General features: G+C 36.0%; 1 protein-coding gene across 3 annotated transcripts in view; it reads left to right on the forward strand.

The window, feature by feature from the left end:
- The window catches only part of HYCC1 (hyccin PI4KA lipid kinase complex subunit 1), a 73521-nt gene that overhangs the window by 25064 nt on the left and 21585 nt on the right, over nucleotides 1-26872 (forward strand). For all 3 annotated transcript variants that reach the window (XM_055272463.2, XM_055272465.2, XM_055272464.2), the window contains exons 3-8: nucleotides 5804-5905; nucleotides 11401-11580; nucleotides 12425-12505; nucleotides 13042-13157; nucleotides 13543-13638; nucleotides 25311-25427. In XM_055272463.2, the coding sequence (XP_055128438.1) occupies nucleotides 5804-5905; nucleotides 11401-11580; nucleotides 12425-12505; nucleotides 13042-13157; nucleotides 13543-13638; nucleotides 25311-25427 (692 nt within the window). The remainder of the gene's footprint in view (nucleotides 1-5803; nucleotides 5906-11400; nucleotides 11581-12424; nucleotides 12506-13041; nucleotides 13158-13542; nucleotides 13639-25310; nucleotides 25428-26872) is intronic.

Consider the following 26872-nt stretch of genomic DNA (forward strand, 5'->3'; position numbering starts at 1 on the left):
GTGAGCTATGATGGCACCACTGCTGTCCAGTCTGCTGACAGAGTGAGATTTTTGTCTCTAAAAGAAAACAAAACAAAACAAAAAACTTTGATTAAATATTGTGTGTGTGTGTGTGTGTGTGTGTTTCCTGCCTGTATTATCTCTGTGTTTAAAATAGTCTGTTATCACGGCTTTTTTTTTTTTGGCAGATTGATGGAAATTGTCAAGTTTTAACAGTTGAATGCTTTGAATGCTATTTCTTCTAGGGCATTCTTATGTTTAATGATGAAGTAAAATACGCAAAAGCAAATATCGCTAGCTATCCATTCTTTAGGATGGGAGTTGTGGAAAGAGAGCATGTTAAAGGGTGGGTTGTAGGGGTAAGATCAGCTAGTAAGGTAAATAATGGAAAACCATGACTGATCTCCTTCCCTTTCCATCTGTTCATTTATTCCTTTCCCCTCCTGGTTTGGATATATAGACACCTAGAAAGTGCAGTACCGAGGAGTGAGGGGCAGAGCAGCGGTTATCGGCAGTAGTGTCTGAGGAAGTAGGTGGCTGGGGTGAAGGGCTGCAGAGGTGGCGTGTAGAAGAATAACCAGGGTAGTTACATTGGTAGATTGGTTACATTTTGCAAATAAGTTGATTGAACAAATACGTAAATATTTTGAGGATAATGGGAGTTAAATTTCTATCTGTCTGAAAAAGGAATTACAATCATGGAACAGCAAAAGCCAAGAACTCTAAGGTGTTGTACTGGAATCATTATGAACTCATGGGTTCTAAGTATGCATATGATATATATATATATGTGTGTGTGTGTGTCTGTACATATATGCATACATATATCTCCTAGCTTTGTTCACTGGGAGGACCTAGAAACAATGGCACCCCGATCGCAGTGAGTACACTAAGCACCCGGATCTTGTTTTGCAAATACCATCTCCCACTACAAGAAACCAGAATATGAATAAATAGGTAATATTATTTAAGTAATATTTTATCAATATAACATATTATATTTTATTATATGGGCATATTATGTGCCCATATAATATTTTGGGTAGCAATATTTTGGGTAGCAATTTTGTGCTAAATATTAATAATTTTGTGCTACCAAAATATATATAATATATATATATATTTTGTGCTACCAAAAAATATTGTGGGTAGCAATATTTTATTAACATTTTTAATAAATTTAATGCAAGCATAGGAAACTTTTCCTTTAGGAGGAGAGAGTGAAATCATGGCCTGCAGGAAATACAATGTAGTTTAAGTAGTTTCTCCTGCCCAACCCCAAGATTAACTTTACCCAATTTTGAACCAATTTGATATTCAAATGTTTTAAATTATCTTCAAATCTGTATTATAGCCAGTTCAAGGAAGGGTATTTCCCATTCCTTGGTTAATTTGGTAGGCATTCCTGATAATTATTTGGAGTGTTATTCTAAATTGAGTTAGTGTATGTTGAATTCAGCTCTGTGTTTGACAAAGAGAAGAAGGTTATCAGGCAAAATCAGCAGCATACAGAGGTAATAGAATATAGAAAAGTGCTTGGGAACATGTCTGCTAAGTACTTTTAAAATTAGAGTAACGTATCTTTTGAAATCTCTTGTGTTAAATTACATATTTTTGTTAAAATATTTAAGAAAGGTTTTGGTTACATACGTATTTCTAGAAAAGCTTCTGCTTGGTTGTTTTATTTAATAACCATGATGCTAAAAAGGCCAAGTCATCATGATTGAGTAAGTGAGCTGAAAGAAACCCTTTGACTTAATTCTAATTCTCCCCAAGCTGGTTTTATGATGTTGGGCATAACCTCTCCGGGTCTCATATTTTCATCAGAAAAGTTAAAGTACTGTAAGTGGTTTACGAAGATGATTTTTAGCTCTACACTCTTCCACAGTCAGTCTGAACTCCTAACCTCACCCAACATCTCTCAGATGTGTAGAGATGAAATTTTTGAAATTGAAAATGTGGTAAAATTATTCATTGTCTGCTCTAGCTGTGGACTCTGATTAGTATTTTCTTTTTTTAAAATTTGAGACAGGGTCTCACACTGTCACCCAAGCTGGAGTGCAGTGGCACAATCTTGACTCACTGTAACCTCCACCTCCCGGGTTCAAGTGATTCTCATGCCTCAGCCTTCTGAGTAGTTGGGATTACAGGTGTGCACCACCATGCCCAGCTAATTGTTGTATTTTTATTAGAGCTGGGGTCACGCCATGTTAGCGAGGCTGGCCTCGAACTCCTGACCTCAAGTTATCCGCTTGCCTTGGCCTTCCAAAAGTGTTGGGATTACAGGCGTGAGCCACCACGCTTGTCCTATTTTCTTTATGTATCAACTAAATGATTAGTCTAGGATTTCATTATTTTAAGATTTCATGAATAGTTCAAGCTCTATCTTTTCAAAGATTTATTTATAAAATATTATCTTTCAGATTGTGTTATTTTTGTTACTGCTGTGTGGTAGATTTATCTAGCAGATTTCCGGACTCCTAATTTTTTTAAATTTTCTGATAGTTGCTGAATCTCAATATGTGACTCAAAATCAAATCTTATGTGTGATGCTGTTGAACAGGATTGTTTTAATTACTGGTTCTTCACCCATCTGTCCATCTTCATTAATTCTCTACTACTCAACCCATATCACCTCCTTACATTTTTGAAAAACCGTCTGTCAAATGATACTTTAGTATGAGGCATCTGTCTTCAAATTTTTTTTTTTTTTTTTTGAGTCAGAGTCTTGTTCTGTCACCCAGGCTGGAGTGCAGTGGCACGATCTCAGCTCACTGCAACCTCTGCCTCCCGGGTTCTAGCGATTCTCCTGCCTAAGCCTCCCGAGTAGCAGGGACTACAGGCGTGTGGCACCACACACCTGGCTAATTTTTGTATTTTTACTAAAGACAGGGTTTCACCATGTTGGCCAGGCTGTTCTTTAACTCCTGACCTCGTGATCCACTTGCCTCAGGCTCCCAAAGTGCTGGGATTACAGGCATGAGCCATCGTGCCCAGTCAAATTTTGCCAAGAATAATATACCAACATTATTTTCCATTAGGTGCTTTTCAACTCCAGTTATGCCTTCTGAAATGTGAGAAAGCTAATCTAGTATTTTTTTTTTTTTTTTTTTTTTTTTTTTTTTTTTTTTTTTTTTGAGATGGAGTCTTGCTCTGTCGCCCAGGCTGGAGTGCAGTGGCGCGATCTCGGCTCACTGCAAGCTCCGCCTCCCGGGTTCACGCCATTCTCCTGCCTCAGCCTCCCAAGTAGCTGGGACTACAGGTGCCCACCACCACGCCCGGCTAATTTTTTTTTGTATTTTTAGTAGAGACGTGGTTTCACTGTGTTAGCCAGGATGGTCTCGATCTCCTGACCTCGTGATCCGCCCGCCTCGGCCTCCCAAAGTGCTGGGATTACAGGCGTGAGCCACCGCGCCCGGCCTACTAATCTAGTATTTAAGAAGGTCAGTACCTTTGAACTAGTACAGTGCAAGAAAATTTAAATGTTTTTGCTATAATAGTATTTAAATTCATTTGGCTCTTTTAGATCTTGTTTTTTAAAGCACCATTCATGAACACATTTTCTCCCTGTCTACAGACAAAATTAACTTTTCCCACATTCATTAAATAAAATGATGACAGAATTGTGAATAAAAGGTATTATTACTGCACTAATTTTTAAGATACCCTTCCTTTCATTTATCAGTGGTAGCCTGGGTCCATGGTATTTTCCAGAGCTTGTCTTTTCAGAAAAACAGCTGTCTTTTTGCCTTTGGGTGTTTCACAGAAAATATTTTACCTTGTGACGGTCAGCTAATATATAAGCTGAACATTGTAATTCATGTTTTTAACGAATGATCTCGTTTTAGCCTAGATCATATATATAATATATATATAATAGTAATCTTTCTATTCACTAATAATTTTTCTAAAGATTTATATTTTGGTTCATTTATTCTTCAATTTTATAGTTAGACATATATATTAGACATGTATACATAGTTACATATGTTAGACATCAATGTGTTTTAAATATATATAATGTATTTTATACATAATTTAGATTTATTTTTATTCACAGGATTAGGAATCTGCTGTTTATTTGACTGTTATTCCCTTTTATATAAATTCCCCCAGTATTAGGTTACTCTTGATCAAATGACGGAAATGGAATGTTGCCTGGAGATCTTTTGTGTCATGCTTTTGAAATATTGAAGAATGCCTTAATCTCTTCTTTATGTAAGCAGTTGCAGTAAAACCTTTTTACCCCCCTCTGGAGGACTGTGAAAGGTTTCCAAATAGTCCACATTTGCTTACCCTTCTGGTAAATAAAACTCTCTTATTAAACTTAAAAAAAATTCTATTCACTTATATACCCCAAGGTGAAATATGACCCACTTTTAAAGAATCTACCAAAGTATAAGCAATGGCAATTTTTGTTTCTTATTTTGTTTATCTATAATATGTTCCCTCAGCAAAGATTTGCCTATGAGGGCTTGTGGTGAGTGCTGTGGTTGGAGAGATGATAAGACAGTTCTTGCCCTCAAGGAGCTCACAGTAAAGTGAAAATGAATCAAATGTCTTCATTGTAAAAATTTATGCTGTTTAATTTATGCACACATCCACCTATACACTAATCATAACCCATATTAAATTTTGAAATACTAGGATATGAGACATATAAGGAATAATGTATATTTTAGAGTGAGTTAGGAATATCCTGAGACATGGTATCTACTTCAGGATTGGCAGCGATTGACTGAAGGAAGTAATTTGGGTGAGATAGAATAATGACTTAGGAAACAGATATCGCTGAGGAGGGGGTGTGCTCCAGAAGGAAAGGTTTTTATCATTATGATAATGAAATGTTTCTGTTCAGATTTCCCTACTCTTTTATTCAAAATCATCTGACTTACTACTGGAGTTTTATCTCTTCCCATTCCTCTCTGGTCATGGTGTTCATTCTGAATAGGTGGTGCTGGCAAGCTGTGACTAATTGTCTGTATTTTAAATGGCATTAGGAAAATTCATTTGTTGGTAGTGCAGATATTTTTTTCTCTAGCTCTGAAAAGTCTAAATTTTCCCTTCAATTGGTAAAGTAGAACAACCTTCCCATGCTTAACAGTCAGAGTATGTAACTCCGGAGTTAATTTGACCCTGTCTCATTCTGTTGCCCAGCCTGGAGTGTAATGCCACAATCGTGGCTCCCTGCAGCCTTGACCTCCCAGGCTCAAGCCATCCTCCCACCTTGGCTTCTCGAGTAGCCAAGACTACAGGCATGTGCCACCATGCCCAGCTAATTTTGTCTGTTTTTTGTAGAGACGAGGTCTCACTATATTGCCCAGGCTGGTCTTGAACTCCTGGGGTCAAGCAATCCTCCTGCTTCAGCCTCCCAAAGTGCTAGGATTACAGGCATCAGACACTGCACCTGGCCTATATTCTCATCTCTAATCCCAAACTATGATCAAAGATGAAGTGTTGATGTTAGTTTATGTCCTTGTTGATAAGAGGATAAAGTATATTTTTTGTTTTATTTTGAATTTTTTTGAGATATAATTAATATAACATAAAATTTACTAATTTAAGGTAAACATGTTTACCTTGCCTTGGTTTTTGATATATTCACAGTGTTGTACAACCAATGCCAGCATCTAATTCCAGTACATTTCCATCACCCCAAAAAGAAACTTCATACCTGTTAGTCACTCCTAATCTTCTTCTCCCGTCTGCAGTCCTGGCAACAACTAATTTACTTTCTGCATCTATGGATTTGCCTATTCTGGACATTTCATAAAAGTAAAATGTATTTTTTTAATTTGTTTAGACATTACCAGAAACATCTTTACCAAATTATGCCACAAATTTGAAAGACAAGAGTTCTTTAGTTTCATCTCTCTATAAAGTTATCCAAGAGCCACAAAGTGAGGTAAGTACTTTTATGATTTATTGTGCTAGTAGTATTGACTTGATTGATTTTTTAATTTTTTATTGTGAAATAGATATAAAAGGGTAAGAAAATGTATATGTTTAAAGAACAATACTGAAATGAACTCTAGTGTACCATTCCCCAAGCCAAGAAATATAATTTATTACCATATTCCAGAAGCCATCTCTGAACATTTTCTCTCTTTTTCTCTCTTGCTAGAGGTAGCTTTGAAAAGTCTATGTCACTGCATTTCATTTTATTCATTCAGCAAGTATTTGAATGCCCATTATGAGCCATCGGCTATGCTAGGCAATAGAGAATCAAATTGAGTAACACATGGTTTTTATCCTGAAAGAGGAAAGTGGGAGAAAATAAGTAAACACATGGTTTCAAGGCAATCCTTAATCCAATCTACGGATAAGCACAAGTTTTCCAGGTGGCAAGTTAAAAGAATATTCCATGCAGTGGGGATAGTATACGGAGGCTCAGAAAATGCAAGGCATTTAAAGAATGGCACATAGTTTAGCCTGGCTAGTGCCTTTCCCAGTCTTTCCTCTTGCCCCACTACCACTCTTTATTTTTTCAGATGGCTAATTTAGATTTTTTTTTTTTTTTTTTTTTTTTGAGACAGGGTCTCATTTTGTTGCCCAGGCTGGAGTGCAGTGGTGTGATCATGGCTCACTGCAGCCTTGACCTCCCAGGTTCAAGCAATCCTCTCACCTCAGCACCCCCAATAGCTGGTACTTCAGTTGTGCACCATCACACCTCGCCAATTTTTGTATTTTTGGTAGAGATGGGGTTTCACCATGTTGCCCAGGCTGGTCCCGAACTCCTGGGCTCAAGCAATCCATCCACCTCAGCCTCCCAAAGTGCTGGGATTACAGGCATGAGGCACTGCGCCTCACTAGCTGCCCATTTAGTTTGAAGGTAATAAAATAATCTATACTCCATATTCTGCTGCCTGTAAATCCTACCATTCATAGTAGAAATAGAAAAAACATTGGAAATAGGATAAAAAGTAAAAAGGTATGGCATTTGGAAAAAGGTGGTTAGGCTAACGCAGTAGTTAACAAAAGAGGGTAAGGCTGTGATAGGAGCTGAATCTAGAAAGCTAGGTTTAGGACGTAACCATGGTGGGCCTCAAATTCCATCTTTAGCTGTTTAGACTTTTTTTGCACTGAGGGGTTAGGAAGGTGGCTATGTGGAGGATAGATTGGCAAATGAAAAAATGGGGAACACAAGAAGACTAGGAAGCTATGACAGTAGCCTAGGAGAGAGCTGTTGAGAACCTAAACTTGGGCAGTGTCAGGAGGGGTAGAAAGAGGTATGGTAGAAGAGAGGGATCTAAAGTACATAATTCCTTTTGTACTTGAGTTTGATTGATGGCGTGATAGACTCTAACAGCAGATTCAGTGGTAAAGTAACATATCCTGGAGTCCAGTCCAATATGGATCTATGTATCTCTGGGATGAAACTACCAGAATTGAGGGAGGCTCTTCTTTTGAGTAGTTAACCTCTTTTGGAGGGGGTGTAGAATATCCCACTCCTACTGGTTATACTATAATGCATATCATGAATTTTAGGTGCTGAAGGGATTAGGGAGTATATTGAGAAGCCAAAAAACTTTAACTGGAATAACTGAATTGAACAATCATATTTGTCTTGTCTCTTCCTTCTCCCCAAAGCTTCTTAACTTGTATAGAATGCACAGGTAGACTGTTTTCTTGAAGGATTTTACTTTTTAAATATTGAGTGAAAGCTGTTTTAAGGTTTTCCATGTTTGGTTTAGAATTATTTCACCAAATAGGGTAAGTATAGCCATGTGCTTTATGTTTTTTAACAAATTAAATCTTGTTGATCATTTATTATTTATTATTTTGAGAAGCTTAAAAATTATTCCTCTGATGAAGTATGTTTTAACTAGGCTACTTTGGAAAGTGTTTGTAGGATAAATTTATGATTGGCTAGATTAGTTTATAGCATTCCTTTTATTCAGATAACTCTAGTGAATATAGCTGTAATGGTTCAGAGCAGTGTTTCTCAAACTACTAGTGATGATGGACCAGTTTTTTTAAAAAATTATAATCTGTCACAGATATATATGTGTATCTAAAATACATGACTAACATGCAACTCACACCACGTGTGAAGCACCACACAAATTTGATATTCCCTAACTGATGTATACTCTGATAAATCTGCTAATCACTCACTTGGATGTTGTAACAATATTAAGTTGCTATAAAAGTTTCTAAATATTTCCTCTCAATTTCTGTATTTATATTGTTGGAGATTGGTAACAGTTTGTGGATGATCCTCAGGACCACAGTTTCCGAAGCATTGGTTCTGGTCTTGCGTGTTAGTTTGTTTCATGCTTTTATTCTGGTTCATGTGGTGAAGACAGTGTGTATTCTGTATTCTTAAAAAAACCACTCGCTCTTTCAAATATATTCGGAAGTGCTTCCAAAATATAACAGTGTGATCTACTTTAACATTGTAACCTCCCTTTTGCTGTTTAGAATATTTTGTGTCTTAATTTGAAAATATTCCTAACAAGTTGATATTATTGTTTTCCAGAATTTTTGAAATTTGAGATATTGTTTCTGGTATTATTTGAAGTTCAACAAATTTGGCATTTAAACTTCACTAATAGTACTTTTTCATCATTCAGTTTTATTCATTTAACAAATATTTATTAAACACATATAATGTGTCAGGAACCACTTAGGAAGTACGAGAACAAAATAGACTAAATTCTTGATCTTGTAGATTAAAACTTGTTTTCTAGTTAGTGAGATAGACATTAAACAAATAGCTAAACATATAATACTATGTCAGTTAGTGATAAAGCTATAAGGATAAATAAAATGAAGTAAGGGAAATATGTGTTGGGACTGAGGAAGTTGGCGATTGACTCAAGATCCAAACGAATTAGGAGTTAGGGTGGAATCAGGGGCAAGAGTCTTCCAGGAGAGGGAACTGTAGGTGGAAAGGCCCTGCGATATGTGATGCGTTCAAGAAACTTATAAAGAGGCAGTTTATATGGGTACAGTGCAGTTTGCTTAAATGGCGCTAGTTTAGTTGACTATAACTTTGAGACAGGCCTATGAGTAGAGGTTAATACTAGTTAAGTCTGTTATGAAATCAGCTGTTTTTGAAAGACCTACGTAAAGTCTCCTTGGAGTTCTAGGAGTCGGGAGTCCAGAGAGTGGAGAGGTCCGGTACCAGTAGCTGCTGGTTCCTGAATAGTAGCGTTCTCCAACTTTTCCGCATCCTTTTCTTACCCAATGTTCCTGAGTAATTGTTCAATGCAAAAAATTTTGCAAGATTTTCTTTCTAAATTTACCAAAACTTGACTCTTTTCCTGCTTAGTCATTAAAGAACATTTTCCTTACTTAGTCACTAAAGAGCATTTTTGAGTCATATGCCTGTTACCACTAGAAATCTCTCTTATGATACAGACTTGTTACTTATGAATGGATTGTTGTAAAAATCCACTTGCAGCTTAGTTGTTTTAGAACTCAAAATATGTTTTTCAGTGGAGAGATGACACATGGTGACTAGGTTCTCATTAAACCCATAAAAGCCCATTTAACACATGTAAATATACTTGAGGTACAGTCTCTCTTAATAGTACTGTAAAACCTAACCATCGTAAATAATACAGTTTCCATGAAAAAAAAACATTAAAAAATGCAACCCAGACAGCAGGAACACAGCAGGTTCTAATGCTCCTTTGCTTGCTTCAAATATAGTCAAGTGAGATATGTCAAACACTGTCTATATTTCCCACGCTGTTTATCATTTTATTCTTCCTGACATTTTTCAGGTATATTAGTAAAGAAGTCAAAATATCTGGCTCCAGGTCTGACCCTTGTGAGTCATGTGATTTTGGTCATAGTGGATAGCCTGTTTGTCTTAGTTTCCTTCTGTGGAAAGCGTGGATAATGATAGTGTTGTGGGAATTTAATGGGTTTATGTATGTGTAAGTACTTTGTAATCTGTGACACACTATGCAGATACTGATATTTATCTGTACTAATTTCAGATGCATAATTTCATCTAATCTTGTTGCAATATATTTCTACCTCCCCTTTGAATCTGTCTTAAGTTATACTTTCGTATGGCAAAAACTCTAAATTTTGGATTTTAAATGGGTTATAAAGCCTTTTGAGTATGTTTTGATTAAAATTATATGTTCATACAAACTGTCTTGAATAAAATTTCAAATAAGATTTCATAATTTTGCAATGTTTGTTAGACTATCTCAACTGATTTAGCTTTCTGAGGGATTTAGAGATGAGGGATGTTATGCCACAATTCAAGATTATTGATGTGGGTCCACAAAGAAAATTTTAAAAACTCCACCCTGAAAGCTAAATATCCCTAACCAGTCATTCTTTCTTCCAGCCACCTCTATCCCCATTCCAAATTCCTACGCTAAAAACTTTTCTTGTTGTCTCTGAATGGGATGACTTTGCCTCCTGCCCCTCTGTTTTTCTGTTACCTTTCCATGGCCACAGTGGACATCTGTTGCCCTCTAAAGACCATTTCAAGAGTGGGAAAAGTATTCCTTGTGGAAGATTAACTGTCAGAAGTTAGGTAATTTTTCAGTAGGAAAGACTAGTTTGACTTAGTCAGTGTTTATTGAAGTATAACTTTTGTTATACCTTTTATAAATAATATTGACTTTATATTCAGTTTACATATTTCACTTACTTGAAATCAAAACATCCACTGTAAATTAGTTTCTGTTCATTACCATTATTGGTTGTAGAAAATCTGTTTAGTATATTTAAATTTGTTGCCTTAGTGAAGTATAGTTCATTGGATATATATAATAAATAGCCTGATAATTTGCTTGAAAAATCAGTACCTTGTGAACAGTACCTTGTGAATCTCTTAACATATTTGATTATGACTTGTGTGCAATCATTGTATATGCTTTAAGAGAATACTTACCTATAAGAGGGTCTTACCTTGCCTATCTGATTTTTTAAAGCCCATTATAAAGTTACAGTCAGCTCTATTAACTGGATAATGTTAAGAGTGTGGTGGGAGTGGAAAAGGTTGTAGATGACTCCAAATTATGTTTAAAATAAAATTACAGCAATATTTAGATTATCCAGGGCCAATTAGTCATGGTTACAATAGGGGTCTAGATCCAGGGGGGTCTGTAGTTATTTAGCCCCCCTATGCACCAATGATTGCTGCCAGATGCTGCCATATAATAAACTCAGGAGGAGGGAAATACGACAGTAACTACCTAGGATTCCCATTCAATTTCTTCAACCCCATAGTCAATCCTTTATATATTGGCATGTGTTTTACCAGGAAGAAAGGATATTTTAGGAAGAAACTCCCTACAACTTAGCTATTTTAAGAATTTAAAAAGATACAATTTTTACTAATCTGAGAAAACCTTTTATACTTCATATAGTAGTTCCATTCAAATACAGTCCAGTTCTTGAATTAACATTTTGTCTTTCTTCCAGTTGCTAGAACCTGTCTGTCACCAGCTCTTTGAATTCTATCGCAGTGGAGAAGAGCAGTTGCTTCAATTTACGCTGCAATTTCTCCCAGAACTAATTTGGTGCTACCTTGCCATCTCAGCCAGCAGAAATGTGCATAGCAGTGGATGCATTGAAGCTCTTCTTCTAGGGGTTTACAATTTGGTTTGTATTTAATGGAGTTAACAAAATCTTTTTTGACAAAATCAAATATATAACCTGTACAACTGCTTTTCATTTTAATAAAGCTAGTGTTTGTTTTTTCATACATCAAATGACTTATAGCCCATTCTTCCAAATATAACTTTCTGGGGGTTGGGAGACATACAAGCAGACATGTAATTATGTAACTATACCTTTATGGATTGATTGAAGGTTGAAAATCAGACCATTTCATTTCTTTTATAGAGATATCTGAAAATATCAGTGTTGCATTTTAAATTTTGTAAACTTAAAGTCCATTGTCTATAAATGATCTGTTTCTGACCTTCACAGAAAGTTTGGGAGAAAAGATTTACTCTAATATTCACCAATCATAGTTCCATAAAATCTAGACTGTCTCCGGAGTGTACAAGATTGTTTTAACATACAGCTTGCATTACTAATAGAGTTTGTATATTAATTCGTATGGTATTCTAGATACTTAAGTTTTGTACCTATCAAAATGGAAAAGAAATGTAAGGTCATTTTCTTCACATATTTCATATTTAAATGATCACTTAGCAAATATAACTTGTTACATGAGGAAGATCAAGGATTATTAAGACACTGTATCTGTATCTCAGCCATCCTGAAAATTATGTTACATATGTTTTTTAAGTGGAAGGAAGTACAGTTTAACTACCGATGTTGATGAATAATAATGGATTATCATGGTTTAAGATTTTAACTTAAAATTCCTTTCTATTCAGGTACTTTTCAAAAAAATGTTTTAGACTATTTAAATTTAGTTTGTAAATTTATATTTAAGAAAGTATGTATTTTAATATATTTTCTTTCACTTCTATAGGAAATAGTTGACAAACAGGGACATACCAAAGTATTGAGTTTTACGATTCCATCTTTATCCAAACCATCTGTATACCATGAAGTAAGTGACATTTTATCATAGTAAGTTTATTGACCCTAAGCTTTGATATTGCCACAAGTTATAATCTAGTTATTTAGGAAAAAATTTGATCAATTTATTAGTACCTGCAAAAGTATAAACACCCACAAAGTATTTACTATTTCCAAATTGAGATAAGAAATCAAAATAATTGAACATCAAACTAAAATCTGCTAATAAGAGATCTATTGAAAGTATTCTTTTTGAAATATTTTTTACTCCTCCTGATGGATGGCTACTTGTGTGTGTTGGCCGGGGGGCTGGGAGGGGGTGGTGGGTGGGCAATTGTGTATTTCCATGGTAGAATTTGTGAAATTAAACTACTTTTTATTTCTCATTTGTGGTCTGTTTTAAAATTAGTTATTAAATCTTTGAGCAGAAAATTTGGTAGGCAGCCTAAATATGTTTAAGATATATGATGTTCTTCATGGTAGCTTTTTTAGTGGTATATATATATTCAAATATCACCTTTTCAGCAGAATAGCTTTTTTTTCTTTATTCAAATGTCTTTTCTCTAGCCTTCCAGCATTGGGTCCATGGCTCTGACCGAGAGTGCACTATCCCAGCATGGTTTGTCAAAAGTGGTATACAGCGGACCTCATCCTCAAAGGGAGATGCTGACAGCACAGAATAGGTATACCGTGGGGATAAAAATTCTTATCTTACTCCACTGATTTTTTAAGAAAATTATTTCAGTAGACTTATAAATAATGTTTAATGAGTTGTGTGTGACAATTTATTTGAATATTGAGTCATTTTATACAAGAGAAACAGATTTAGATTTGTCACTGTGCTTTGCTTCAGGTGTCAGCTGGAACACTGAATTTTAAAGACAGGTTTCATATGGCTGTTACTTGGAAAGTCTTTTTTTCCTTGTAATTTTTCATTATTGGTATGCTTATACTGTGCAGGTCTGTTCTGTAACATTATATCTCTCCCCAAGGAGTGCCCTCTCCCCTATTATAGTTGACTTCTTAGAATTCTAAAGATTTGTTAATATTCTTTTTGTTTGTCTTTAGGTTTGAAGTGTTGACATTCCTTTTGTTGTGTTACAATGCTGCCTTAACCTATATGCCCAGTGTTTCTCTTCAGTCACTGTGTCAAATTTGTTCAAGGTAAAGTAAAATTCAAGTGCTTCTAATATTGAAATATATGAATCTATGATTGCTAGTCTGGTACATACCTAAGTTATTTTTGTTTTGTGTAATCATTTGTTTAAAACATTAAATAAGTTAATAATGTAAAGCTCAGCCTACCCAACACATGGAAAGTTCCCTATAATTGATAGTCACAAAAAACATGATAAAGGGCTGGATGTGATAGCTCATGTCTGTAATTTCAGCACTTTGAGAACCTGAGGTGGGAGTATTGCATGAGCCCAGGAGTTCAAGACCAGCTTGGGCAACATAGCAAGACCCCTGTCTCTATAAAAAATTTTAAAAAGTCAGCTGGGCATGGTGGTGCATGCCTGTAGTCCCAGCTACCTGGGAGGCTGAGGTGGGAGGATCGCTTGAGCCCCGGAGGTTGAGGCTACAGTGAGCTATGATTGCACCACTGCACTCCACTCTGGGTGACAGAGCAAGACCCTGTCTCAAAAACAAAGAACACAAACAAAAACAACAAAAACAAGAACATGATGAAGAATGTAAAGCTGAATAACATTTAAATTGACTATTTAATCAGAAAAGGGTTATAGTATATAGCTAAATGATACAGCTGTTATGACCTTTCAAGTTTTGGCATGTGGTTGGCTTCTTTTTGTTTGCATTTATTTATTTTTACTGTACTCTAATTAGGAGCTAAGAAATAAGTAAGAGATACTGGTTCTTAAACTTTTCTTGTTAAAAGTAAATTGAGCCAAGGGGTTATAAAATAAATTATATCCTTGAGTGTAGTATATTCACATTTAAAAAATCCTGATTTAAAAGAGTAGTTAATGATAGTATATATGGTATGATTTCCTGATTGGCTGAATATGACCAGAATATTAACAATGATTATCTCTAGTTGGTGGAATTGTGGTTTATTTTAATTTTCTCCTTTGTGATTTTTTTGTGATTTTCTAAATTTTTGGTAATGTGAATGTTACTTTTTTTAAAAAACGAGAAACAAAACAAACAAAAATAACAGATTATTCCCCTCGATAATTCAAGTAAATAAGAGATATTATAGAACTAAGGAACTTGTGGAATAATTTCTATTTGAGGAATTTATTTAGAAAATGCAACTTATCCTGAGTGTATTAGTCCATTTTCATACTGCTATGAAGAAATACCTGAGACAGGGTAATTTATAAAGGAAAAGATGTTTAGTGGACTCACAGTTCCACATGGCTGGGGAGCCTCACAATCATGGTGGAAAGTAAAGGAGGAACAAAGGCACGTCTTACATGGCAGCAGGCAAGAGAGCATATGCAGGAGAACTCCCCTTTATGAAACCATCAGATCTCATGAGACTTACTCACTATCGCGAGAATAGCATGGGAAAACCCGCCCCCATGATTCAATTCCCCCCCGCTGACTGGGTCCCTCCCGTGACATGTGGAGATTATGGGAGCTACAGTTCAAGATAAGATTTGAGTAGGGACACAGCCAAACCATATCACAGAGGGAGGGATCATTGAGCAATACTTAGGAATGAAATGAAAACAAAATAAATAAAAAATCAGAACTTGATACTGAATAGGATAGAAAGCCATGCAGAATCAGCGGAGGAAGAGAATTCACAAGACAAAGGGCTTGGTAGAGAAGATAGAGACGTGAAGTCTTTCAGGTGTTTTCCAATTAGAGCATAATTACATTTCCTAACCTTAAAAGATGGTACCAATGGTTCATCTCTTCCACTTACCAAGTCGTTCTAAGGTGTTTTTTGCTTTAAATTGTTTAAAGGCAGAAATGTCCAGACTTTTGAATTTCACAGATCTGTAAAATCTCAAAAAAGGTGGAACAGCTGTGTTATTTACATAAGTGTTGCTAACTTTTTATTTTGCCAAGTCATTATATTATAAATATCTACCATCAACATTATTTAACAAAAGGGAGACTATTTTAATATCAAAAAGGTGGGAGGGTGGAAGGGAAGGAAAATAATTTATAAATTAAAAATGGGATAAGTTTAGCTTTCCTTGCTTTTCATTTCACTATGGTCTAGTGAAAACTCTGTTATCAACTAAAATGGGTATAAGGACCAACATTCAGAAATACTGGTTTAAGGAGTAACAATGCAGCAATTTTCACCTCTAGAACTTAGAACACACTGCAAAGTCCAGGTCCTACTTTGAAGCAGTGTATTAGATGGTAGGATCCAGGAATGCCTATATATGTATCTATTTGTATTTTTATCTATTATATATAAATGTATTTTTGAAGCTCCATAGATGTTCTAATACAATGCCCAACGACTCTTGACGTTTCCCTGAAACTACTGATGGAAAAGTTAGAAAAGAGCATGTGTCACTGATTTTTGTCCTATCTAACTCTAATGTAGCACATTCTAATATAATTACTTTTACATTATGAGTAGAAAATTCCTAATATACCAATTTTACCTGACCAGGGAACTGAATAATTCTTCAACAGAGAACACAAGTAAAAACTGGCTTTAAAAACAAAGAGAAACAGATTATTTTAAAACTAGCCATAGGATTTTGGCCAAGGAAGTTTTGGTAGAAATAGATCAATTTATGCCACAAGAGAAATTAATTTCATATAAATGTCCACCAGCTGTAAAAAAAAAGCAAGGGTGGGGGAAAAGATCTAAGTAATTTAAAAGACTTAAGCTATCTAAATAATGCTAACTCTTAACTACAATGCATTATATTAGAGGAACTCTATCAAATTTATCATTCCTGTCATTTTTAGTTGTTTATGTTTTTAAATTTTCATTTTAGATTCCCTATTAACTGTATTCTCAATGACAAAATCCAGTTACTTATTTCTCTTACCTACTGGCTTTCTTAATCATTTATCAGATATTCCAATTAGGAGGTTTTGTACATTTCTAAGAGGAAAAGAATTATAAAACACTTTTGTTAATCATGTTAAGCCTAGTTCATATCTATGGAAAGAAAATTGGTTACAGAACTGTGGTGATAAGTAAGTTGGAAACGGTTATGCCAGTTAAAGTACAAGAGCTTCTTAATGATCTTAGCACTAACGCAGGTTTTCCTGAAGATGAAAGTGATCCTGCTGTTACATGGGCCATCTAATCCTGTTTGCCATGTGATAGTTGTTTTAGATTGCTGCTCAATTTGGTTGATGATTATACCAAAATGATTGACTGGGTCATCTAGGAGAAAGGTTACATAAATACAACCAGAAAAAATTCATGGGATATATGAACTAGATTCAGTGACAAATGTGTTACAGTCTTTTTTAATCTTCTGATTTTAATTAGTTATGAAAATAATTAAAACAATCTTGAACACTTCCCACCCTCCACCTATGCTCACACAAATTCATTCTACTGAGCAAAAATCTGTTCAGTTACTATAAGCTTTGCCTTCCTGATTCAGACTGATTGATGGCCAGCTTGATAGCCTGTTTTCTTCCTACATAGTATGTGTGAACAACTTGAAGAAGAGATCTGACAGCAAGCAAGAGCTAAACTGAATAAGCTATAGTCAAGAAGCTTTTGTTCTCTGCTAGTACTAAACATATATGGCACTATGAAAAGAAATATACTCACCAATGCTACAAAGAAGTTTTGCTAGTATATGCCAGAGTCCTCTAAGTTTGAGGAAATGATTTCTTTCTGTTGGACATTTAATACAAGGCTGTTTAACAAATGGCTTATCTTTTTTGATGTGGAATATAAATATTAAGAATGAAACTATGCTCAGCTATTAAGTTAAATTCTCTCCCATTGTCTAAGGGACAGCTCTGATTTTTGTTTAGCTAGTGAGTCATCTAACTGACGAACCTGGATATGGATAGCTGTGAGTTCCTGATCAGTGTATTTGTTTCTGTGTACCTGTAATGAATCCCTGCCTCTCTCCTCACTTCTAGGCCAATTTTTCTGACCACCTGAACAGATTGTTTTCTGTCAATTAAGGGCAGCTTTGTTACGAGTAAGCCATTTGGCTCCTGACTAATAAAATTTATATAAATATAAAGCACTTAATGCAGCATCAGCCACTTCATTATCATCTAGTAAATGACAGCTGGCATATTATTGTACCCCATCAGTGAGCACACACATTCACTATGGATGCACATAAGTCATTGCTTTCATTTTTTTTCTCACCTGTTTGCTATGACTGTATCAACAATTCTAGAGCATATCTGATATTAGGTCATTTCTGGTTGAAAGAACCTATGGCAAATTTTTCAGTTGCTTGTTATTTTATTTGGAAACTTCTTTTTACCAGTATCTAAATCTTGCCCATCCTTCACAACCCAACTAAAATAATCTTTCCTCCAACTATGTGAGCATGATTTTTTGTGTGTGATCTTCACTTGAGAAACGTGACAGAAGATGCAGACTTTATTAAGCTCTTAAAGAGCAGAACAAGCAGGACAGAAAAGTGCTCATTACTATTCAGGCAATTCTTCCACTTTCTCTTTTCTCCTTTCCCCTTTTTCTATTCTCCTGGACTTTTCCTCTCCACTTCTCTCTGCCCCCTCTTTTTTTTTTGAGATGGGGTCTTGCTCTGTTGCCCAGGCTGGAGTGCAGTGGCACAATCTCTGCTCACTGTAACCTCCGCCTCCCAGGCTCAAGCAATTCTTGTGCCTCAGCATCCTGAGTAGCTGTGACTACAGGCAAATGCCACCATGCCCAGCTAATTGCTTGTATTTTTAGTAGAGACAGGGTTTTGCCATGTTGCCCAGGCGGGTCTCAAACTCCTGAGCTCAGGCACTCCAGGGGCCTCAGCCTCCCAAAGTGTTTACAGATGTGAGCCACCACACCCGGCCTGTTTCCCCTTTTCAGCCAAGTTTCTACTCACTAGCCTGATGATCTGAATAATAATCTGATAATAATATTATTATATTATATATAATATTATAATTATATATTTATATATAAATATATTATCTGAATATATTTATATTATCTGATAATAACCTTTCTTTTCTACTTTTGGTTCTGGTCTACCATGAATAAGTAAACTCACTGGAATGGGTCTTCCTAATCATTGTATGGTTTGTAACTGAGGCTATATTAACAATCTCAAAAGTTTATTTTTATTCTAAGAATGATACACGTGTCTCTCACCAGAGAATGAGAATCACAACAAGAGTTTTTCTCACTTACACATTGATGCTAAGAACTTCTCCAAGAAATATATTGACCAAATACACCTTCCAGAAGGGATTTTATTTTCACATGCCTTGTGAATTTGGCAGAGTAAATTTAATACAGACATAGCTGTTATGGCACTCAGCTGCTCTTTTGTAAGGGCATATCCTTATGTTTGGATTTGTGAAAGGAAATCAGAGAACTTCAGGACATAGCCGTGATGAACAGAGGAGCCAGGCATTCATGTGGCATATAGCTTTATTGCTTTGTTTTTTTGGCATTTAAGTTTAGTGAAGGGTATATGGGCAAACAATATCCTTGAAGACAGGAATCAGAAAAAACTTAATTCAGAGAATTCTTAAGTACCAAAATAAAGGAGTACAGAAAAGCGATGCCATTACCAGTTAATGATGCAGAGGGATAGGACTAGACTATTTTGGGTCTCAGCTCAAATGATACCTCCTTGGAGAGGCTTTCCGTGACCATCATTCCTAAAGTAGCACTTTCCCACCCTAGTTTATTTCCTTGTAGCACTCATAACACTATAATTGTTTGTTCTTTTGATATAGACTATCAACTGCTAGAAACTTCATGAGGTCAGGAACTTTGTTTTGTTCACTGCTGTATCACAAGAGCTTAGAAGTGCCTGGCATATGATAGAACCTCAATAACTGTTGAATGAATGAATGATAGATGAGCTCTTCAACTCAGATTTATGATTTGATAAGTAGAGTTAGGATTAAAGGAAATAATTGGGTTTTTACTTTGAAAAAATCTTTCATTGGTAAATGAAATCACCAGTTTTAGTTTTCTTAGTTATAAAACATTAACCATTTGCATTTCTGAATAAACGTTTAATTTCAGCCTCTGATAGATGATCACTTATTTCCTTACAAGTAGCTAGTATAGAAAATGAGAGAATCTGGAATTTTATTTCCTTTGTAAATCTTTTATGTGTGTTGGTATTTGAGAGAATTGTCTCTGTAATTCTTACATAAAGTAAATTTAAAAGATGAGTGACCACCCTAGAGCCATGCAAATATTTTTTTAAGTTGTATAATAACAACAATAACTTATCTATGTTCTGTTTCCTGAACCCTATACTATTTCCTTCCTGATTCCTAAACCTGTATATTCAATCCAGGAACCATCTCTGTCAACATGTCCCATAGATACCATGTAAGTTTTAGGACTCTTCCTATGGCAGCCAACTGATATCTATATCAAACTAAATTATACCAAAGGGGCCAGATGCGGTGGCTCATGCCTGTAATCCTAGAACTTTGGGAGGCCGAGGCGGGCAGATCACTTGAGGTCAGGAGTTTGAGACCAGCCTGGCCAACATGGCAAAATCCCACCTCTACTAAAAATACAAAAATTAGCCAGATATAGTGGTGGGTGCCTGTAATCCCTTCTACATGGGAGGCTGAGTCAGGAGAATCACTTGAACCCGGGATGTGGAGGTTGCAATGAGCTGAGATCATCGTGCCACTACCCTCCAGCCTGGGTGACAGAGCGAGACTCCATCTCAAAAAAAAAAAAAAAAAAAAACCCAGATTTTTGTACCTAGGAAGAGCAGTCATGGAACTGGCCTCAGGATGGCCAGATGGTGGCTCACGCCTGTAATCCCAGCACTTTGGGAGGCCATGGCGGGTGGATCACTTGAGATCAAGAGCTTGAGACCAACCTGGCCAACATGGTGAAGCCCTGTCTCTAATAGAAATACACACACACACACACACACACACACACAAAATAAACAGGTGTGGTGTGGGAGGCTGAGGCATGAGAGTCACTTGAGCCCCAGAGGTGGAGGGTGCAGTAAGCAGAGATTGCACCACTGCACTCCAGCCTGGGCAACAGAGTGAGACTCCATCTTAAAAAACAAACAAACAAAAAGAACTGGCCTCAGGATCAGCTGGATCCAGAGACTCAAGATATTTTTAGGATATTCCCTTCCATCTCATCATCTTCATTTGTTGGCACTGTACTTTGTTTTTGCAGATAGGCTTCTTCCATGTGGTAAGAACAGTGACCTCAGGCAGCTAAAGGCTTACATTGTCTACTTTTTTTTTTTTTTTTTTTTGAGATGGAGTCTCACTCTGTCTCCCAGGCTGGAGTGCAGTGGCGTGATCCCAGCTCATTGCAACCTCTGCCTCCTGGGTTCAAGCAATTCTCCTGCCTCAGCCTCCTGAGTAGCTGGGATTACAGGCGCATGGCACCATGCTGGGCCAATTTTTGTATTTTTAGTAGAAATGGGGTTTCACCATGTTGGCCAGGCTCGTCTTGAAACCTAACCTTGTGATCTATCTGCCTTGGCCTCCCAAAGTGCTGAGATTACAGGCGTGAGCCACTGTGCCAGGCCCTTACATTGTGTGCTTTTGGTGACCTCAGCAGAAAGAACTTCTCCCAGCTTCAGTATTAAAAACATCCAGCAAAGGGTGTGCCAGCCTGAGACTTCTACATATCCCTTTGGGGCCATGTTGAGTAATATAATTGGAAGAGTACTCTGTCAGGTTAAATATTGCTTTGGTTGTATTAACACAGATAAACAATGATAACTTAAATAAAGTAGAAATTTATTTCTCTCTCACATAAAAGTCCAAGCTGGTAGGTGGTCTCAGAGGTAGATTGCTTATGTTTCCAATGTGTTCAAGTTGCTTCTGTCTGGGGATTCTGCCATTTCCTATGGTATTGCCCTTTTGATATGGTCTCAGATCACTACTATTACAACTGCCTTCTATCCTGCAAGCATGGAGAAAGGGAGTGAACGGCATGTAGCTGCTTTTTAGGAGTATGACATAGAAGTTTTTTTAGGGGTATGACCCGGAAGTTTTACCAGGTTGGTTAATACACCATTGTCTAGAACTTAGTCACATGATCACATCTAAATGCAAGGAAAGCTAGAAAACGTAGTCTCTAGTGGAGCGGCTGCCGTTCCTAGCTAAAATTGCTGGGGGAAAGGAAGGGAATGTGACTTATATGTATGTATTATTAAAAATAAATATGGAGGTAGTGATCTCTGTAATAGTTTTATTAGCAGCCTCACCATAATCATGTGATTATTCTTGATTATATAGGGAAAGACTAGTTCCTAAAGGGAAGAGGGATGGCAGTGCTTTTAATAGAAGATAGGGATGGTGGCATGGCAGACAAAATTGATACTATACCACGGTACCTAAAAATCAACATATCTGAAACAGTATATTCCAGTGTTCCTATTTGTTCTAACTCAGTTAATGACACCATCATGTGGTCAGCTATTCAAACTAAATGTGGAAATAATTATCCACTCTTCTTATTTCTTTGGTCTCATCTTCTTTATACTTCCTAGATAGGACTCCAAACCTACCCTTCCTCCTTCTACCCACCATTATGTCTTGTATTCAGTCCTCCTTCATCTCACTGCTGGGGTACTCATCCCACCCATCTCCAGTTTCAATGAACTCTTCCAATATAGCCAGAGTGATGTTATCAGAAGACCAATCTGATTTTGGTACTCCTTTGCTTAAAACAAAACAAAACATCTTTAGTTGCTTACCAGTGTCTATGTGGTAAAACCTAGCAGGTTATAAGATATTCATGATCTGGCTCCATGATGTGATGAGCTTCTCTAGTATTTCCTAGTGTCCTAGCCCTCTATCCTGCTAAAATGTCCACAGTCTCCTCAATGTCATGCTGTTTCATCCCACCTCTGCCTTTGAACTTTCCTGTTTTCCACTTGGAAAAATATCACTTTTTCTTCAAGACTCAATTCAAAGGAATCTCTTTTCTGAGAATTCCTCTCTGACTCTCCACTTCTTCCACCTGAGTTTACCATTCTCTCCTTTACCACCTCTTGAACTTGTTCATTGAAAACATTTGCTTACTACACAGTCTCCATGATTAGATTGTGAGTCCCTGTGGGTGCTACATCCATCATGTATATCTCTAGAGTCTGACAAAGTATCAGTCTTTAGTAAATATTTACAGAATGAATAAATGAATTAATTGAAAATTTCTTTCATCCGTTGGTTCTCTATTATTTACAACCATACAACCATCCCTATCATAAAAGTGTAAGATGTAAGAAAGTAAAATTTTTTGTTTGCTTCTTTAGTTAATAAGAGTAACAGGAGTCTCTATTCTAGTTGGGCATACATTTTTGTAAATTCAAACAAAACTTGAATTTGTTTTATTTCCCATGCAGCTAATTTTTCTGTTTCCCTGCTTACTTTTTACTCTTGGTTCTAAAAAGTTCTGGGATCCTCTAATATCAAATGCATTTATGTTGATTTTTTAAAGTTGCTCTGAATTAATGACATTCTTGGGGAATATTTTTGAAATGGTCTGTGGCATACTTGGACATTTTAAAGTAAAGGCTTTGATTCATTGAGTAGAGGAAATAACTTTAAGTTCTAGGTAGTGAGTACAGGGGAAGAGTGAGTAAATAATTACAATCTATTGGCTAGTACTATATTAAGTGAAGCTCATATTATATCAAGCATAGAATATTATGTGAAAGCATCTATTTTCTAGTAAATTTGTTTATTAAAAATAAAAACTTACTGTTTATTTTAAAAACAGTGCATGCTGACCAACATGGTGAAACCCCATCTCTACTAAATACAGAAAAATCAGGTGGGCATGGTGGCACAGTCCTGTAGTCCCAGATACTTGGGAGGCTGAGTCAGGAGAATTGCTTGAACCTGGTAGGCAGAGGTGGCAGTGAACCAAGATCACGTCACTGCACTCCAGCCTGGGCAACAAGAGGGAAACTCCATCTCAAAAACAAAAACAAGAAACAAACAAACAATAAAACAGTGCATGTTGGTCAGAAAGTTCAAAAATACATGTAAATATAAAGAAGAAAATAGATCCATAATCCCACAGATCAGAGATAACTATGACTTTTTAATGTTCTTTTTGCAGCGACACACACTATATGCCTATTTGTTTATTGCAAAATGGGATTATGCTGCATCTGTTGTTTTGGACAGTTTTTTTCCCTGTCATTTAAATAGATTTTCAAAACATTGTGTTTAGTTTCTATAGTATTCTCTGAATGATTTATATAATTGTTCTCCTGTGTTGGACTTTAGGTTGCTTCCTTTTCGTTATAATAAATACTCCTTAGCTTTAGTACTCCTTAAATATTCCTCACTATAATACGTATTTCTGGAGCTGAGTGTGATACCTGTAATCTCAGCGACTGGGAGGCTGAGGTGGGAGGATCATTTGAGGTCAGGAGTTCAAGACCAGCCTGGACAACATAGCAAGACCCCATCTCAAAAAAAAATTTTTTTAAACAGCTAGGTGTGGTGACATGCACTTGTACTCGGGAGGCTGAGATGGGGAGATTGCTGGAACCCAGGAGTTCAAGGCTGCAGTGAGCCATGATCATGCCACTACATTCCAGCCTAGGCACACAGCAAGACCTTGACTTTAAAAAACTAATAATAATAAATAAATATTTCTTTTTTTTTTTTTTTTTAGTTTCCATGTCTTCTTTTTATTTTTATTTTTTTACTTTAAGTTCTGGGACACATGTGCTGAACGTGCAGGTTTGTTACATAGGTATACATGTGCCAAGAAATAAATATTTATTTACATGTCATTTTGTTTATGGTAGTTTCTTGAAAAAAAAAGAAAAGGTAAGATCTATTGATCTTTCTTTGGGGTTCTACCTTTGGTTTCATGTTTAGGTAGCATGCGAAGAGTATGTAACTATTTGCCTATGTTTTATTTCCTTTGTGGTTTTTAAACATTAACAGTTATAATCTATCTGAAGTTTATTATGGTATACTGTATGAAGTTTGAGTCTAATTTATAGAATTTTTTTGGATCCTGCAGTTTGTGTCAAGAACTTTGTCAGGAATTGTGGATCATACCACACATCTATTTATGACAAATAGTGCCAAGTTTCTTTTGTCTTTCTTTCTTTCTTCCTCTCTCTCTCTCTTTCTTTCTTTAATGGAATCTCACTCTGTCACCCAGGCTGGAGTGCAGTGGCTCGATCTTGGCTTACTGCAACCTCTACCTCCCAGGTTCAAGTGATTGTGCTGCCTCAGCCTCCCTAGTAGCTGGGAATACAGGCACATGCCACCATACCCGGCTAATTTTTGTATTTTTACTAGAGACAGGGTTTTACCATATTGGCCAGGCTGGTCTCGAACTCCTGGACTAGGTGATCCACCTGCCTTGGCCTCCCAAAGTGTTGAGATTACAGGCATGAGCCACTGAGCCTGGGCAGTGCCAAGTTTCATGTAGTAGGTTTAGCGGTACCCAAAAACTATTGGTAATTAATTGACCAAAATTAGTGAACTAACCAGTAAGTGAATCTGGTTCACTTAACTCTGTGTATCAACATACCTAAGCTTTATGTTTTTTCCTGGTATAACTTACTCAGGAATATATTACAGACAAATGTTCTGTTTGGAAAGATTCTTTGTTTCATAAATATTAGGTTTGTTATGAAAGTGTACCTAGTACATTGTTGGCTTATAAATGTTAAAATAAATCACCTAAGTTTTTACCAATTTTACAAATACATTTATTTTGGTTTTTCTAGAATCTGTGTTTGTGGATATCCTCGACAACATGTAAGAAAATACAAAGGTATAAGTAGCAGGATACCAGTTTCTTCAGGATTCATGGTGCAAATGTTAACAGGGATTTATTTTGCCTTGTAAGTATCTCATCATATGCAAAATAAACATTTAATTTCTTTGGAAAATTATAGTCTGTTAATCTATTGTCACTATATTATAATGTCAATAGATAAGTGATTTGCATACTTTTTGTGAAATATGAAGATCTAGATAATAGTTTTAAAGTATTAAAACTATATTTTAATACTTTAAAACTATTATCTAAGTTTAAAACATATCTTTTAAGGTTCTGAAGAATTTTTAACCAACTAAAACACTTTATCATCTTTCTTAAATTCAAGGACGGAATGAAAATTAGTAACACTTAAATATATTCATGGTCCCTTTCTTCATTTTTTTTGCTATAATTTCCATATAGCTTTTTTTCCTCAAGAAATATTTTTTTCCATTGCCAGAAACTTTAGCTCTTAAAAAAATTTTAGAGCCTCTTTGATTAGAAATAGTTTATTATTAGCTTTCTATTAGTTTCTAATATTGGCACTCAGTCTCAGTCTTACCTAATGACCTGGGTACTAATATTTTTCTTTGCACCCTATCTTTTACTTTATAATTCTCTTATTATACGTATCTCATTTACTTTGCATTATATTCACTTGATACTTTTAATTTTCTCTACTAGATTATAAACTTTTTGAAGGCAGAATTTATAAACTTTTTAAAGGCAGAATTTATGGTCTGTGGGCCCAGTCTGGCCTGATGCCTGTTTTTGTCAAGTTTTTTGCAATACAGTCATGCCTGTTTGTTTATGTATTGTCTATAGCTGCTTTTGTGTTGCAATGGCAGAGTTGAATAGTTGAGATTGTACGGCCCACAAGCCTAAAATACTTATTGTCTGGCCCATTAAGAAAAAATTTTCTGACCCTTGTGTTAGACCATTAATATTGTCCCACAGTTCTTGGATGCTCTGATCTACTTTATCTTTTTTCTTTGTGTTTCAGTTTGAGTAATTTCTGTTAGCTATATCTTCAGCATTTATGGATTTTTTTCCTTGACTAGGTCAAGTCTAGAAAGGAGACCACTGAAGGCATTTTTCATCTCTGTTACCGTGTTTTATTTCTAACCATTTCATTAGACTCTTTCTTGTAGTTCCCGTCTCTTTGCTGAAATCTTCATCTGTTCATGCATGTTGTCCGTCTTTTCCACTAGAGCCTTTAGTATATTAGTCATAGTTATTTTAATTTCCCAAATAACTTCAACGTTTAGGTCATCTATGAATTTCGTTCCACTGCTTGCTTTATCTCTTGACAGAGTTCGTCTTGTTTGTTTTGCTTTTTATGTGCCTTGTAATTTTTGATTGTCCATGATTTTGTTTAGCAGTAGGACAGTAGAGACTGACGTAAATATTATTTATGACAGGAAACGGGCATGCCTCTTCTAGGCTGTTAGTGGAATTATTATAGGCAGAAGTGACCTGGGATTGGGTTCTGTTGTTATGGTTACCCTCAGGGCACCATCTACTTCA

Source organism: Symphalangus syndactylus, chromosome 3 (assembly GCF_028878055.3).
Source record: "Symphalangus syndactylus isolate Jambi chromosome 3, NHGRI_mSymSyn1-v2.1_pri, whole genome shotgun sequence".
Lineage (NCBI taxonomy): Eukaryota > Metazoa > Chordata > Mammalia > Primates > Hylobatidae > Symphalangus > Symphalangus syndactylus.